The sequence below is a fragment of the Bufo gargarizans genome, chromosome 3 (assembly GCF_014858855.1).
Source record: "Bufo gargarizans isolate SCDJY-AF-19 chromosome 3, ASM1485885v1, whole genome shotgun sequence".
NCBI lineage: Eukaryota > Metazoa > Chordata > Amphibia > Anura > Bufonidae > Bufo > Bufo gargarizans.
This window is the reverse complement of record NC_058082.1, coordinates 549,225,159-549,241,845: the sequence shown is the minus strand read 5'-3', so window position 1 is coordinate 549,241,845 and position 16,687 is coordinate 549,225,159. Positions and strand designations below refer to the sequence as shown.

At 50.1% G+C, this 16,687-nt stretch overlaps 1 protein-coding gene across 1 annotated transcript in view; it reads right to left on the bottom strand.

Moving 5' to 3' along the window:
* MAEL (maelstrom spermatogenic transposon silencer) overlaps window positions 1–8,594 on the bottom strand; it is a 38,361-nt gene extending 29,767 nt beyond the window's left edge. Inside the window, exons 1-3 of the mRNA XM_044287826.1 lie at window positions 8,463–8,594; window positions 3,688–3,789; window positions 2,276–2,345 (exon numbers count right to left, since the gene is read on the bottom strand). Coding sequence (XP_044143761.1) covers window positions 2,276–2,345; window positions 3,688–3,789; window positions 8,463–8,594 — 304 coding nt within the window. The remainder of the gene's footprint in view (window positions 1–2,275; window positions 2,346–3,687; window positions 3,790–8,462) is intronic.
* Window positions 8,595–16,687: the final 8,093 nt, after the last annotated feature.

Below are 16,687 nucleotides of genomic sequence, written 5' to 3'. Positions count from 1 at the left end.
ATAGCTGAAATCAGACTATCTACCATAGACGCAATCTGGGAAGTTTGCTCCACGTCCATCTCCGTATCTGAATCCGCAATCTCACCATCTGAAGGTGAGGCTGCACTGTGGGTGATTTCTATACCAAACGACCCAGTAATGAAAGGGTGGAATGGGAGACTTTGGAGAGGTCTTCTTCTGCCCGGGACAGGGACCTTGCCCAGTCAGGTTTTCCACAGCCAGAGGGGTCTTGAACTCCTGTGGGTTGTGACAATATGGATGGATGGCTCTGTGGGGCCACCTGACATGCAGAGCATAGTGAGAGTGACTGGCCATGAGGGAATTTAACAGAACATGAAGTGCAGGCATAATAAGTGGTCCTGCAGGGTGCCTGGGGAGGGGTCTTGGCTGAGTCTGACATTGTGTGGCTTTGCTACCCCCTCCAGCATAGAGATCTCCTACCATTAGAAGTCCCAGGTCCTGTGTCCTTGTGGCACGGGAGCGCTGGAGAGGTCTTCCAGAGTGCCAAGGTCGGAAAATAGGCTCCGCCCCACGTGCAGGAATATAGGCTCCGAACCCCCCCTCCCCCGCGGGTTGTGTGAGGAAGAAGCCCCGGCCCTCTGCTCGCATGCTAGGAGCCGCCATGAGACGGGAAGGGGTTAATATAGCACCTCAGGAGATGCCTGTCGCGATGCTGCCGACATTAACCCCCGCAGTGCCGTACCGCCACCGCCGTTGAGGATTGATAAGGACGCAGGAGGGAGATCGTTACCCAGCAGACAGGGGTGATGAGCTAAGGGAGGGAGAGAGGGGGATTAATACTCACCTGTCTTCTGTGGACTACGCCCTTAGATGTCATCCCAGCAGGGCCACCCAACGACCGCTGACAAAAGGCAAAGGGAGGAGCTAACAGTTTTCAGCCTAGTGTCGCCTCCTAGTGGCAGCAGAAAGCTATACCCATGGTCCTGTGTCCCCCAATGATATGAGCGAGAAAAAAAAAAAACAACCCCTCATCCCTTCCAACCCCTCAAACATTACGTCCTGTACTGATCTCACTTCTTCGGGGTCCTCAATATTCATAGTAGCTCTAACGGCTTTCAGAAGTTGATCAACGTCCTGAATGGGGAAGAACGATCTACCACCCCCATCCTCCTCTGAGGATGAAATTTACACACTTTCTACTAAAGGTATTTTAATCCTAACTAGAAACGTCCGAGATCTTCTGACCAGAAGGGGATCTGCCTTTGCTTCTATGGGCGTCTTTTTTAGATTTAAGGGCATTACCCACTTCTTCTCTAATCAGTCATACATTTAAACACTGAGGGGGACTCTTCCGCTATAGTGTTTTCTATGCAGAAGCGACAGAGTAGTTTAACATAGGATGGTGCAATTTGGCCTTACAAATTCCACATTCCTTATGCTTTGTCTCAGCAGACACCTTCCTGGGTTTATCCTAAAAGACAATATGCCATAATAAACCCATATGACAAGGAAGAACAATGAGGGGGGACAGAACCCCCTGCTGTACATACCTTCCAACCATACTACAGGTGCAGGGGTAGACCAGTCCTTCTGTGCCTCTCCAGCGTCCTCCATGCTGTCAGAGGTCCAACACACACCTTGGATCTGGTCCTTCACGACAAGGAGCCGCAGGCAGCTCTAGCTGGACTTAATGCGGCCGGAAATTGGATAAAGTATCGCGAGATCTTGCTTCCTGCTCCCGTGGTCTCGCGATACTACGGACGGGAGGCGCTATCTTCGCAACACCTGCGCTCCCGTCCTCTTGTCCTGACCGTCCCCACTCATTGCGTTAGGCAGGGAAAAAAAACATAATTCCTCAGGAGGCTTCCAGGTATGCCACCCTTTCCAGTCTTCAGGGAGCACGTAGCGGGGAACTCACCCGGCACGCTCCCCAGCCCAGCCGGTGAGTTAACTTAGAGAGAAACTACTCAGCAGACGCTTGTAGGAATCCTCTCCCAGGACAGCAAAACCACTGAGGAATGGAGAGGCCCTTCCTTCTTAAATATCTGTGGGTTTCCTCCTGGTGCTGTCATAGGATGAAGGGAAAATAACCTATATCAGATAAGAACAATAATTGAAAGGGGCTGTCCGACAACAGACCTGTGCTCCTGAACATAAGGCAGACTCCACTGCCTGCGGTCCTGAGGCTGCTCCATTCCTGGAGGCTTCCACTCCCCACAGGACCAGTGGAAATAGCGCAGAGGTGCGCACTGTCTAATAAAGCTAGGATTTAAAATACAGCCAAAAACTATCCCGCTTCAGAGATCGTTCTTACCTTCACGGCTCTTGCTGTACTGGTCTTGCCCTCTCTGTTCTCCTTCAACCTGATAATTAAACCTTAGCACCTGAAAGAGAGTCATGTCATCAGTCATGGCCCAGCGTGCACACACATACAGTATATAACCCTGCGCATGCACACTGTCTTTAATCCTGCACACAGTATATAAACCTGTACATACAGTCACGCGGCCTAGGAGCAGCTCAGCCCCATTGAATTGAATGGGCCTGAGCTGCAATACCAAAATATGCGATGATGGACCACCCAGCAGAAGCGAGATTCCTACTAGGACTTGGTAAGAGACACAAAGAATGATATTTCATTTTATTAAGACTAATGGGATAATGTGGATGGAATTATACAATCTAGATTGGGGAATAAATAAAAATTAATTGATTATCTTCATTATTGAGATGTAGTCTTAGGATATTGTGAGGCTTCATTCAACGTGCAGAAGAATCAAGACGCATAATCTATCAGAGCATTAAATGATTGCCTATATATTGTATATTGATATTCTTCGCCAAGCTAAGTGATGGATTCCCACAGGAAAGACTTGTTCCAAGTCCTTCCCATTTAAGATATGGTCTAGCAAAGATCCTAGATCCCTGTTATTTGTCTTAATATTCTTACCAAAGTCATATGTGTGAAAATAGTCCAGGATGGGGCGGAAGGATACAGTTATCTCTTCCAAGTTATATCCTGGAATGGATTTGCCCATCTGGAAGTCATGTGATGTGTAGTTGGTTAGAGGGGGGCGGAATGTATTTAGCCTTCCATATTGAGGTCTAGGATTAGACAGGCCCGTCCTGATATCATGAGGTTTCCTCTGAACAGAAGTGATGTATATCACTTATGTTCCTACTTTGATATCCTAACCTAATAACAGCTTGGTTATAATGTGACACGTTACTTCCACTCACATGTATTGTTAAGCTTGTAATGCTTTATATCAACGCTGAATATATTCATTTGCATGTATCATTGTGTTTATCTAATTATTTATGTTTACCAATAAATCTGCTTAATCATTAACGTCAAAAGAACTTATTATCTGAGGAAATAGTGAAATAGTCGGACTCAGATGTGAATTGTATCGTTTAGTTTGTCTACAATTCACCAGGTCATGAATTCAAGAATTTATAACAAATTTTATTTTTTCATGGTTAATTATTTTATGACCATAATTAATAATTCTTAATTGAATAATTACCGCCCGACAGCACATACACATGTATACGGTAAATAACCACGCACACACGGGTATACGATCGGTAACGCCGCGCGCACACATGTATACGGTGTAGACCGGCAGGTGACTCCCGACCACTGAGGCGGCTGTAGACGCACACAGACCCCATGCCGCGGCTGCGCTACGGATGTGTCCGCGGCAGGCAGGGCGCTCTCACCTTTTCATGATTATCAGCGCTTGGTCTCGGAGATTCAAGGTCGCGGCTCTTCCACTCTTTGGCCTTTTCTGCATATTTTTCCCTTTCTTCAGCCGAAAGCAACTAGAAAAAATGTACAAATATCCATCAATAAAGATCAGAATCAAGAAAAGTCAAATAATATTCAACCGGAACTCAGAAAAAATCTTCAGCGAGATCTTATTACGGGGAAAAGCAACTGCGGACGGCATCCTGTGATGGGGGATATGTGGATGAAACTGATATTGGGGGGGGGGGGGGGGGAATCTGTGGATGACACACACACTATATCCCCCTCTATATACACACACACACTATATCCCCCTCCAGTCCCCCCTCTATACACACACACACTATATCCTCCTCCAGTCCCCCCCCTCTATATACACACACACTATATCCTCCTCCAGTCCCCCCCTCTATATACACACACACTATATCCTCCTCCAGTCCCCCCCTCTATATACACACACACTATATCCTCCTCCAGTCCCCCCCCTCTATATACACACACACTATATCCCCCTCCAGTCCCCCCTCTATATACACACACACTATATCCTCCTCCAGTCCCCCCCTCTATATACACACACACTATATCCTCCTCCAGTCCCCCCCTCTATACACACACTATATCCTCCTCCAGTCCCCCCCTCTATACACACACTATATCCCCCTCCAGTCCCCCCTCTATACACACACTATATCCCCCTCCAGTCCCCCCTCTATACACACACTATATCCCCCTCCAGTCCCCCCTCTATACACACACTATATCCTCCTCCAGTCGCCCCTCTATATACACACACACTATATCCTCCTCCAGTCCCCCCTCTATATACACACACACTATCCCCTCCAGTCCCCCCTCTATATACACACACACTATCCCCCTCCAGTCCCCCCTCTATACACACACTATATCCTCCTCCAGTCCCCCCTCTATATACACACACACTATATCCCTCCTCCAGTCCCCCCTCTATATACACACTATATCCTCCTCCAGTCCCCCCCTCTATACACACACTATATCCTCCTCCAGTCCCCCCCTCTATACACACACTATATCCTCCTCCAGTCCCCCCCCTCTATACACACACTATATCCTCCTCCAGTCCCCCCTCTATATACACACACACTATCCCCCTCCAGTCCCCCCTCTATACACACACTATATCCTCCTCCAGTCCCCCCTCTATACACACACTATATCCTCCTCCAGTCCCCCCTCTATATACACACACACTATCCCCCTCCAGTCCCCCCTCTATACACACCTATATCCTCCTCCAGTCCCCCCCCTCTATACACACACTATATCCTCCTCCAGTCCCCCCCTCTATACACACACTATATCCTCCTCCAGTCCCCCCCCTCTATACACACACTATATCCTCCTCCAGTCCCCCCCCCTCTATACACACACACTATATCCTCCTCCAGTCCCCCCCCTCTATACACACACACTATATCCTCCTCCAGTCCCCCCCTCTAGACACACACACACTATATCCTCCTCCAGTCCCCCCCTCTATATACACACACACTATATCCTCCTCCAGTCCCCCCTCTATATACACACACACTATATCCTCCTCCAGTCCCCCCTCTATATACACACACACTATATCCTCCTCCAGTCCCCCCCCTCTATACACACACTATATCCTCCTCCAGTCCCCCCCCTCTATCACACACACTATAGTCCTCCTCCAGTCCCCCCCCTCTATAACACACACACTATATCCCCCGCCAGTCCCACCCCCCTCTATACACACACACTATATCCCCCTCCAGGCCGCCCCCTCTATATACACCACACACCACACCACTATAATCCTCCTCAGTCCCCCCCCTCTATACACAAACACTATATCCTCCTCCAGTCCCCCACCTCTATACACACACAACTATATCCTCCTCCAGTCCCCCCCTCTATACCACACAAAAAGCACTATATCCTCCTCCAGTCCCCCCTCTATATACACACACTATATCCCCTCCTCCAGTCCCCCTCTATAAGACACACACTATAATCCCCTCCGCCATCCCCCCCTCTATATACACACACTATATCCTCCTCCAGTCCCCCTCTATATACACACCCTATATCCTCACGCCAGGTCCCCCCTCTATATACACACACTATATCCTCCTCCAGTCCCCCCTCTATATACACACACACACACACTATATCCCCTCCGCCAGTCCCCCTCTATATACACACACACTATATCCTCCTCCAGTCCCCCCTCTATATACACACACACTATATCCTCCTCCAGTCCCCCCTCTATATACACACACACTATATCCTCCTCCAGTCCCCCCTCTATATACACACACACTATCTCCTCCTCCAGTCCCCCCTCTATATACACACACTATATCCTCCTCCAGTCCCCCCTCTATATACACACACACTATATCCTCCTCCAGTCCCCCCTCTATATACACACACACACTATATCCTCCTCCAGTCCCCCCTCTATATACACACACACTATATCCTCCTCCAGTCCCCCCCTCTATATACACACACACACTATAATCCTCCTCCAGTCCCCCTATATACACACACACACTATATCCTCCTCCAGTCCCCCCTCTATATACACACCCACACTATAATCCTCCTCCAGTCCCCCCTCTATATACACACACACCTATATCCTCCTCCAGTCCCCCCTCTATATACACACACACTATATCCTCCTCCAGTCCCCCCTCTATATACACACACACTATATCCTCCTCCAGTCCCCCCTCTATATACACACACACTATATCCTCCTCCAGTCCCCCCTCTATATACACACACACTATATCCTCCTCCAGTCCCCCCCTCTATATACACACACACTATATCCTCCTCCAGTCCCCCCTCTATATACACACACACTATATCCTCCTCCAGTCCCCCCTCTATATACACACACACTATATCCTCCTCCAGTCCCCCCTCTATATACACACACACTATATCCTCCTCCAGTCCCCCCTCTATATACACACACACTATATCCTCCTCCAGTCCCCCCTCTATATACACACACACTATATCCTCCTCCAGTCCCCCCTCTATATCACACACACTATATCCTCCTCCAGTCCCCCCTCTATATACACACACACTATATCCTCCTCCAGTCCCCCCCTCTATATACACACACACTATATCCTCCTCCAGTCCCCCCTCTATAACCAACACTATATCCTCCTCCAGTCCCCCCTCTATATACACACACACTATATCCTCCTCCAGTCCCCCCCTCTATATACACACACACTATATCCTCCTCCAGTCCCCCCTCTATATACACACATACTATATCCGTCCTCCAGTCCCCCCTCTATATACACACATACTATATCCTCCTCCAGTCCCCCCTCTATATACACACACACTATATCCTCCTCCAGTCCCCCCCTCTATATACACACACACTATATCCTCCTCCAGTCCCCCCTCTATACACACACTATTCCTCCTCCAGTCCCCCCTCTATACACACACTATAATCCTCCTCCAGTCCCCCCTCTATACACACACTATATCCTCCTCCAGTCCCCCCCTCTATACACACACACTATATCCTCCTCCAGTCCCCCCTCTATATACACACACACAACACTATATCCTCCTCCAGTCCCCCCCTCTATACACACACTATATCCCCCTCCAGTCCCCCCCTCTATATACACACACACTATATCCTCCTCCAGTCCCCCCCCTCTATACACACACTATATCCTCCTCCAGTCCCCCCTCTATACACACACTATATCCTCCTCCAGTCCCCCCTCTATACACACACTATATCCTCCTCCAGTCCCCCCTCTATACACACACTATATCCTCCTCCAGTCCCCCCTCTATACACACACTATATCCTCCTCCAGTCCCCCCTCTATACACACACTATATCCTCCTCCAGTCCCCCCCTCTATACACACACTATATCCTCGTCCAGTCCCCCCCTCTATACACACACTATATCCTCGTCCAGTCCCCCCCTCTATACACACACTATATCCTCCTCCAGTCCCCCCCTCTATACACACACACTATATCCTCCTCCAGTCCCCCCTCTATATACACACACACACACACTATATCCTCCTCCAGTCCCCCCCTCTATACACACACTATATCCCCCTCCAGTCCCCCCTCTATACACACACACTATATCCTCCTCCAGTCCCCCCTCTATATACACACACACTATATCCTCCTCCAGTCCCCCCTCTATATACACACACACACTATATCCCCTCCTCCAGTCCCCCCTCTATATACACACACTATATCCCCTCCTCCAGTCCCCCCTCTATATACACACACACACACACTATACCCCCCTCCAGTCCCCCCTCTATATATACACACACACACACACACACACACACACTATCCCCTCCTCCAGTCCCCCCTCTATATACACTATATCCTCCCCCAGTCCTGACCCACACGTGCTGCACTGATACAGAGCACCAGAAGAAATCAACCTCAGAATATAAAATCAAGCAGTGTGAGGTGGAAAAAAAGCTAATTAATCTAATTTCATTAATCATACAGCCTATGTGACATGTATGTAGAGGGTCACCCTGAGCACATGTAACATGTATGTAGAGGGTCACCCTGAGCACATGTAACATGTATGTAGAGGGTCACCCTGAGCACATGTGACATGTATGTAGAGGGTCATCAGAACCATTAGGCAGGGCCCGGGTGTAAGGTGGGTGTCACTCACGGCCCAGTCCCCGGAGCACAGCGGTATGGCCTCCTTCACTCCGGACACACAGAACCCGCGGCGCCGCAGCTCCGGGATCATGCCCAGAGCGAAGAAGAAGTAAGCGTTCCGCGAAGCCCGCTTGTTCGGCATGACGTGACGTGTCGTCTCCTACTCACGGAAACAAAATGGCGCCCGACGCCGCTCCGCACAGGACTAGTCGCGCCACCACGTGACCAGCGACGTACTCCTCACGTTGGGCCGCCGCTGGATTGCGCCGCACGTCACTGACTGTCTCCATAGCAACCACACAGGTGCGCCTGACACTAATCACATTGTGCTGTAGTTAGAGGCGTTTTTTTTTTTTTGCAGCCCTCTGGGGTCAGATTACACATTGCAGTTTTTGTCACAGCAAATACCCTTTCCCCCCAAAAAAAGCATACTTTTTTCCTTTTACCATATTTGTGTTTTTTACAGGTGAAGCATTACGGCTACGGAGTCAGTGACTGACGGTTAGAAGCGTTGGTTGCACTGTATGAACGCGATATTCACGACATTAACGAAGCTCCTTTCCGCCATGTTTCCGTTATCCGGCAGCAGCACTTTTCTTCCCGTCAAAAATAACAAACCATACAGCGCTTTTTTTTTTATTGCCACATGCGGTTTTTAAAACCGCACCGTAGAAAAGAGATGTCCTGGCCATTCCTGATGCAGATTCCGCGTCCAAAACTTCCACTGAAAAAGGGCAGGAATGAGAATCCTCGCCCGAACCACAACAAAAACCATGTTAAAAAACGTGTCAGGAAAAAAAAACCGCACAGAAAAATAAATTCATGTGGATTCCGCATCAGTTTTTTTTTAGCTCACACAATATTCTGTGGATAGGTCATCAATATTAAAAGCCTGGAAAACGCCTTTAACCCCTTGACGATGGTGCAGTTTTTGCGCTTTTGCATTTTTACTCCCTGCCTTCTTGTAGCTATACCTTTTTTATTTTTCCGTTCACATAGCCGTATGAGGACTTGTCCCGCTGTAATGGCTCCATATAATATTGCATAGGGTGTAGTTGGAAGGTAGAAAAAAGTTCCAAATGTTGTGGAATAAAAAAAAAAAGTAATCACGCTACAGTTTTTTTGTTTGAAACAGCAGAGACCTGCCAGCCATGACCCCTGCTGCACGTGCGAGCGGGCGCAATGTTTGCCTAACGCTCCAGCACCGTGCGTGTACGGAGTTGGTAGCGACCAGGTTAAAGGGGTTCTCCGGGCTTTTTCTATTGATGAGTGGTGTCACTGCGCCCATTACGTGTCCCGGCATTGACAGTCAGCCACCGTCACCTTTGTTTGCAGTGTTTTTAGGTGAATGAGAAACCTGGACTGCTATGGACTGGAACCGTCTCATCTTAAGGCCTCATGCACACGACCGTTCTGTTTTTTGCGGTCTGCAAATCGCAGATCCGCGAAAAACAGAAGCCGCCCGTGTGCCTTCTGCGATTTGCGGAAAGGAACAGGCGGCCTATTGTAGAAATGCCTATTCTTGTCTGCAAAACGGACAAGAATAGGACATGTTATATTTTATTTGCGGGGCCACGGAACGAAGCAACGGATGCGGACAGCACACGGAGTGCTGCCCGCATCTTTTGCAGACCCATTGAAGTGAATGGGTCCGCACCCGAACCGCAAAAAATGTGGCTCGGATGCGGACCACAACAATGGCCGAGTGCATGAGGCCTTAGAGATGAATCCAGGTTCTGTTTGGGATCTGATGATGGTCGGGTTGGACAATGGAGGCCTCGTGGTGAGCGCTTCAGTCCTGCCTCTGCTGTGGAGGGACACACTGCCCCCCCCCCGCTGGTGTGATGATCGGGGGAGCCATCCTATATGACAGTCGGTCAGCCCTAGTAGTGATAGAGGGACACTAACAGCTCAGAGATATGTGCAGGACGTCCTGCCGCCGCATGCGCTCCTCTCATCTCCTCCAGATTACACTTCCTTGGCGCCCGGTCACCAGATTTATCTTCAATCCAGCATTTATGGGACCAGCGCTGGGACGCCAGCTTCCCCAACCTACGAGTGTGCAGGATCTACAGGCCCAGCTGTAACATCTGTGGGCAAATGCGCTGCAGAATACCATACATACCGGTATGCCTCCATGCCCAGCCGTATCTCATCTTGTATCCAGGCTAGACGCAAGAGGGTCCTACAGCTTCCTTTCAATTGTACAGTTGCAGTACCTCAGAGGGGCACTGCAAAAGTTAAATTACTGCTGAAAGATTTATTTCAAAGTTACCAAGTTAAATACTGTGAATTATGGGTAAAGCAGTAATTTTTCTATGCATTGTGTAAACCCAATTGCAAATGTATAGGCAGTTACATGATTAACATTGGTTTACTGGTTAGGTTGCCAGTGTAATGGACCAAGGTCCACCCCTGGTTAGTAAGTCTAGTCCAGCGATGGCGTACCTTTTAGAGGCCGAGTGCCGAAACTGCAACCCAAAACCCACTTAGTTATCACAATGTGCCAAAATGGCAATTTAACCAGAATACTACAGTCCAGTATTATATATCTTGCATGTACTTTATCATTTAGCCATAATATCCTGCCTACATTCAATGCGCTGCCTGTGCTGTTCATAGTGCGCCTGCGCTGATGAATGGCAGGAAAAGTCTAAGGCATATTGGCGCACCATAGACTTTTTCCAGGGTGCGGGTGCCCACAGAGAGGGCTCCGAGTGCCGCCTCTGGCACCAGTGCCATAGGTTCGTCACCACTGGCCTAGTCTGAGAAGAGCTTCAGGAAGGATGTGAGAAAAAGAATCTCTGCAGACGAGGTCGCCGGACACCTATCTCTGAGGCTTCACCTGCCCGGAAAACAACTTCAGCACCAGAGTATTCCCGACAGAACGGATCCGGTTGTATTATCTTTAACATAGCCAAGACGGATCCGACATGAACTCCACTGAAAGACAATGGAGGACGGATCCGTTTTCTATTGCGTCAGGATCCATCTTGCTCCGCATTCCGAGGACGGAAAGCAAACCGCAGCATGCTGATCTCCGGTATGAGAACTGAATGCATTTTGGAGCATTCTGTTCTGTTCAGTTACGTTTTGTCCATATTGACAATGAATGGGGACAAAACTCCTGCCTCGCACCCTGCCAAACACTCACCTAGCACCGAGGGCACCCCACCTGACATCGGGCAGGCGTCGACAACATCAGGGAGTGCCCCAAAGGAAGTACACAGCACACAATGTCAGAGTGAGGACTACTACTACCACCATCATCATAGCCATTACCACTCCTCTCATCCCCTCTCTTGGGTCACTGCATGGTTTGCCAAATACATTTCTACTTTCACACTAATAATGTAATCACTGCCATCCATCATCATAACATTCACACATAGGAAGAGTAATTCCAACAACTCCTTTACTTATCCTGTACTGATCCTGAGTTACATCCTGTATTATACTCCAGAGCTGCACTCACTATTCTGCTGCTGCAGTCACTGTGTACATACATTACTTATCCTGTACTGATCCCGAGTTACATCCTGTATTATACTCCAGAGCTGCACTCACTATTCTGCTGGTGCAGTCACTGTGTACATACATTACTTATCCTGTACTGATCCGAGTTACATCCTGTATTATACTCCAGAGCTGCACTCACTATTCTGCTGGTGCAGTCACTGTGTACATTACATTACTTACCCTGTACTGATCCTGAGTTACATCCTGTATTATACTCCAGAGCTGCACTCACTATTCTGCTGGTGCAGTCACTGTGTACATACATTACTTATCCTGTACTGATCCTGAGTTACATCCTGTATTATACTCCAGAGCTGCACTCACTATTCTGCTGGTGCAGTCACTGTGTACATACATTACTTATCCTGTACTGATCCCGAGTTACATCCTGTATTATACTCCAGAGCTGCACTCACTATTCTGCTGGTGCAGTCACTGTGTACATTACATTACTTACCCTGTACTGATCCTGAGTTACATCCTGTATTATACTCCAGAGCTGCACTCACTATTCTGCTGGTGCAGTCACTGTGTACATACATTACTTATCCTGTACTGATCCTGAGTTACATCCTGTATTATACTCCAGAGCTGCACTCACTATTCTGCTGCTGCAGTCACTGTGTACATACATTACTTATCCTGTACTGATCCTGAGTTACATCCTGTATTATACTCCAGAGCTGCACTCACTATTCTGCTGGTGGAGTCACTGTGTACATACATTACTTACCCTGTACTGATCCCGAGTTACATCCTGTATTATACTCCAGAGCTGCACTCACTATTCTGCTGGTGCAGTCACTGTGTACATACATTACTTATCCTGTACTGATCCTGAGTTTTACAGCAAGACACGGAGGCTCCTATTGCTATCTCCTTCTTTACTTCCACCAATAGCAGCAAAGGAGAAATTAACATAATCAAAACAATAAAGGACCCTCCCCTAACAGATCCTATAATAAGCAGTGTCCTCTTCATATCTTCCTCTTTCTTTGCTGCTCCACCAAGATAAGTTATTTATTTATTTGATTATGTGATTTTTGATTCAGGAAGCATTTGTGTCTTTGCTTGTATTTCAATACTGGCCTAGTATATTTATGCTGTTCTGACCTGTTGCAGGGTCCCCCCCTGTTTTCACTTCGTTGTGGGTTTTTTATCCCAGTATTGCTGTATCCCCCATACACCTGTTGCGGCCTTCATCTGGGGGTCGTTCCCCCTTCCCTCTCTCCCCTCTGCCTTGGCATTTACTCTTTTTCCCCTCATCCTTTCACTTTGGGGTGTGTTCTCTAGCCCCCTCCTCTCCCCCTACCTCTGCGCCGCTCCGATTCCTCCCCCCGGGTCTCCGGCGGCATAGGCTTTCGGCGGGCTTTTTCTCCTGTAGCTTCCCGCGGCTCCGAGATCTCGGCGGCCATCTTGGGAGCTCCCGCCCGTCCTCTCGCGAGATTTCGGAGCATTCACCAGTGCTCCGCTACTCCGCTCAACTCCGGATCGGCTCCTGCTACTTGCGGCGCTTGGGGTGACTAACCCCTAGATAGGTTAGTTTTTTCTGCCACAGATTAGGCGCCACTGTTAGGCACCGTTAGATTAGGTGCCCCCATCGATTGCCCTGCAATTAGTCCTTAGTTTTAGATAATCTATATCATGTCCTCAGACCGCTCTCCCCCTGGGCCTAATCCCCCCCCCCACCCTCGGGGGACCCCAGCTTGCCAGCCGTGAGCGCACAGGCCCTTGAGCTACAACGCTCAGTGTCTAGTGCCATTATAGAGGCCATGGGCTCCATGTCCTCAATGATTTCTCAGACCATTTCTCAGGCCTTATCTGCCCATGCTCCAGGCCCCTCTACTCTAATGCCTACACCCACTAACCCGCAGCCTACCATTGAACCTCCTGCCCAGGAGAATTTGATTGGTGTGATCCAAGCCACCCAGGATAGCGCGCTTAGATCGCGCAAAAGAGCCTTACCGCGCCAGGCAGAAAGGGCGCGAACGTGGAAATGTGCTAGAGCACAAACTGATGACATAGATTCTGATAATGAATCTGACATGGAGGCTTATGCGGAGGCAGATGACCACTCTGATTGGGAGTTGGAGATGGAACAGGAGTTTCCAAGTACCTCGGGCCCTAGGCCCTCCACATCTGGGTCCGTGGGCGCATCCACCTCTGCCCCCAACGCGGCTTCTAGCCTGGTGGATCCTTCTGGCAACCCACTATTTGACCCTGATGCCCTCCACCACCCTAGGTCGGCGGAGTGGATGCCGGTAGCTCATGTTAGCGACTACCTGGAACATTGGGTGCGTCGTCCTCTCAGCAAGGAGGCGCGCAGCAAGCTCCGTGCGGAATGCCCCAGACCATTGATCCCCAACAAGGTCTGTGAAACGCCATCTGTGGATCAAAAGATGACGCAGTTCTTGGCTAAAACCGGCTGGAATCCCCGTAAAGGGCTAGATTCCGCTATAAAGAGCTGTCAGGACAAGCTCCTCGACATTTTTGGTCCCCTCGCCAAGATATTTGAGATGGCCGAATCGGCCAGAGTGGACGGCTCTCCGGTCGATCCGGAGGAGCTTACGGGCTGGATCCAAAGAGCCATCTGCATCGCGGGCAGCACTAACTCCTCCCTGTCCATTGAAAGGCGTAAAGCCATTCTTTTTAAAATTGACCCAAAATTGGCCAACCTGGCACTCACTGAGACAGGGAAGGAGGCTCAGGGTCAACTGTTCGGGGATTCCTTTATTAAGGACCTCAGCAGGTACGTTGGAGCATTCACCGCATTGGACAAGGCCCAGTCCTCCATGAAAAGGGTATTTCAGGGACGGGTCTCCACTAGGGCCGGCAGTGGTAGGGGCCGTCTGTCCGGCCGATCCAGTTATCAAGCCCGCAGCTCGGGCCGAGGCTCCTTCAACCAGAGGCCTCCATTCCAGGACCAAAGGAATCCCCCCTCGTTCTTCCCGGCCAGAGGCGGCCAATGGCGTTCCAGGTCGGTTAGAGGAAATCCGAACTACAGAAAATCCTTCGGTAAGTCTTTCCCCAGTGGGGGCTTCTTTCTCCCCTCGTGTAGGGGGCAGACTCCGTCTATGTTCCCACGTTTGGTCCAACATCACTTCAGATCCATGGGTGCTGAACACTGTGCAAGGGTTCCACATAGAACTTACGGGTTCCCCAGATCTCGTCCTGTCTCCCCCTCCCCGGGCGCTGCCGGACAGGGAGCTGGTGGACGTAGAACTTTTTTCCCTCTTGCACAAGGATGCGATAGAAAGGGCCCCTCCTACCCAAAGGGGCGTTCTCAGCCACATTTTTCTAGTTCAGAAGAAAGGGGGACAATTTCGTCCGGTCATAAATCTCCGGGCACTGAACTCTGTGGTGCGCTACCGCCACTTCAAGATGGAGGGGATTCACCTCCTGCGGGACTTGCTGATTCCGGGGGACTGGATGGTGAAGCTGGATCTCAAAGATGCCTATCTGACGGTTCCGATTGCTTCTTCCTCCAGGGATCTTCTTCGCTTCATGTGGAAGGGCGAGGTGTGGCGCTTCACTTGCCTACCGTTCGGCCTTTCCTCAGCACCTTGGTGCTTCACCAAGTTACTGCGCCCAGTCGTGGCCTGGCTACGGAGTCGGGGGGTGCGTCTTGTCATCTACCTAGACGACATCCTCATCGTGCACCAATGTCAGCCGTCTCTGTTACAACATCTCCAGTGGACCTCGGATCTTCTGACGGGTCTGGGTTTTCTACTCAATCCCGAGAAATCCTGCCTCACACCGTCTCGACGTATGGAGTTTCTGGGCTTCACGGTGGACTCCGTCGCGGAATCTCTCAGTCTTCCTGCAGAGAAATTGCGGACAATACGCAAGGAGTTGAGACATGCTCTCTCAGCTCCCTCCCTGTCGCTTCGCCATCTGGCTCGCATCATTGGGCTGTTAGCCTCCTCTATCCAGGCAGTCTTCCACGCTCCACTCCATTATCGGGCTTTGCAACGCCTGAAGATCGCCCACCTCCGTGCCGGGACCTCGTTCGCGGACGCGGTGGTTCTGGATCAGGAGGCTCAGGAGGAACTTCGTTGGTGGTTGAGCAACTTGGAGGCCTGGAACGGCAGAGCAATCTTCGGATTCCAACCGGAGTTCACGGTAGAGTCGGACGCGAGTCTCAAGGGCTGGGGAGCCCACTGCGAGGGTATCTCCACTGGGGGTCGATGGTCGGACTCCGAGACCCATCTTCACATCAACGCTCTGGAGCTTCTAGCGGGTTCGTTTGCCATCAGGAGTTTCACCAAGGGCATAGCTCACGCGTGCATCCGTCTGCGCATGGACAATGTGTCAGCGGTCCGATACGTCAATCACCTAGGCGGCACTCAATCGGCCACCTTAGCCCGACTGGCGAAGGAGTTCTGGTCCTACTGTCTGTCCAGGGACATCATGATTCAGGCGGAGTACCTTCCGGGCCTTCACAACTACAAAGCGGATCGGAGTTCCCGATGCTTCACGGACGGCAGCGACTGGAGGCTGAGTCCGGACTTGTTCTCCACAATCTCGGACTTCTGGGGTCCTTGCTCCATAGACCTTTTTGCCTCCCGGCTCAATACTCACCTACCCAGGTTCTTCAGCTGGCGGCCGGACCCGGAAGCGGAAGCGGTGGATGCGTTTCTTCAGGACTGGTCATCAGCCCTTCATTACGCTTTCCCACCGTTTGCCATGATTCCGAGGTTGTTGCTACAGACTCGG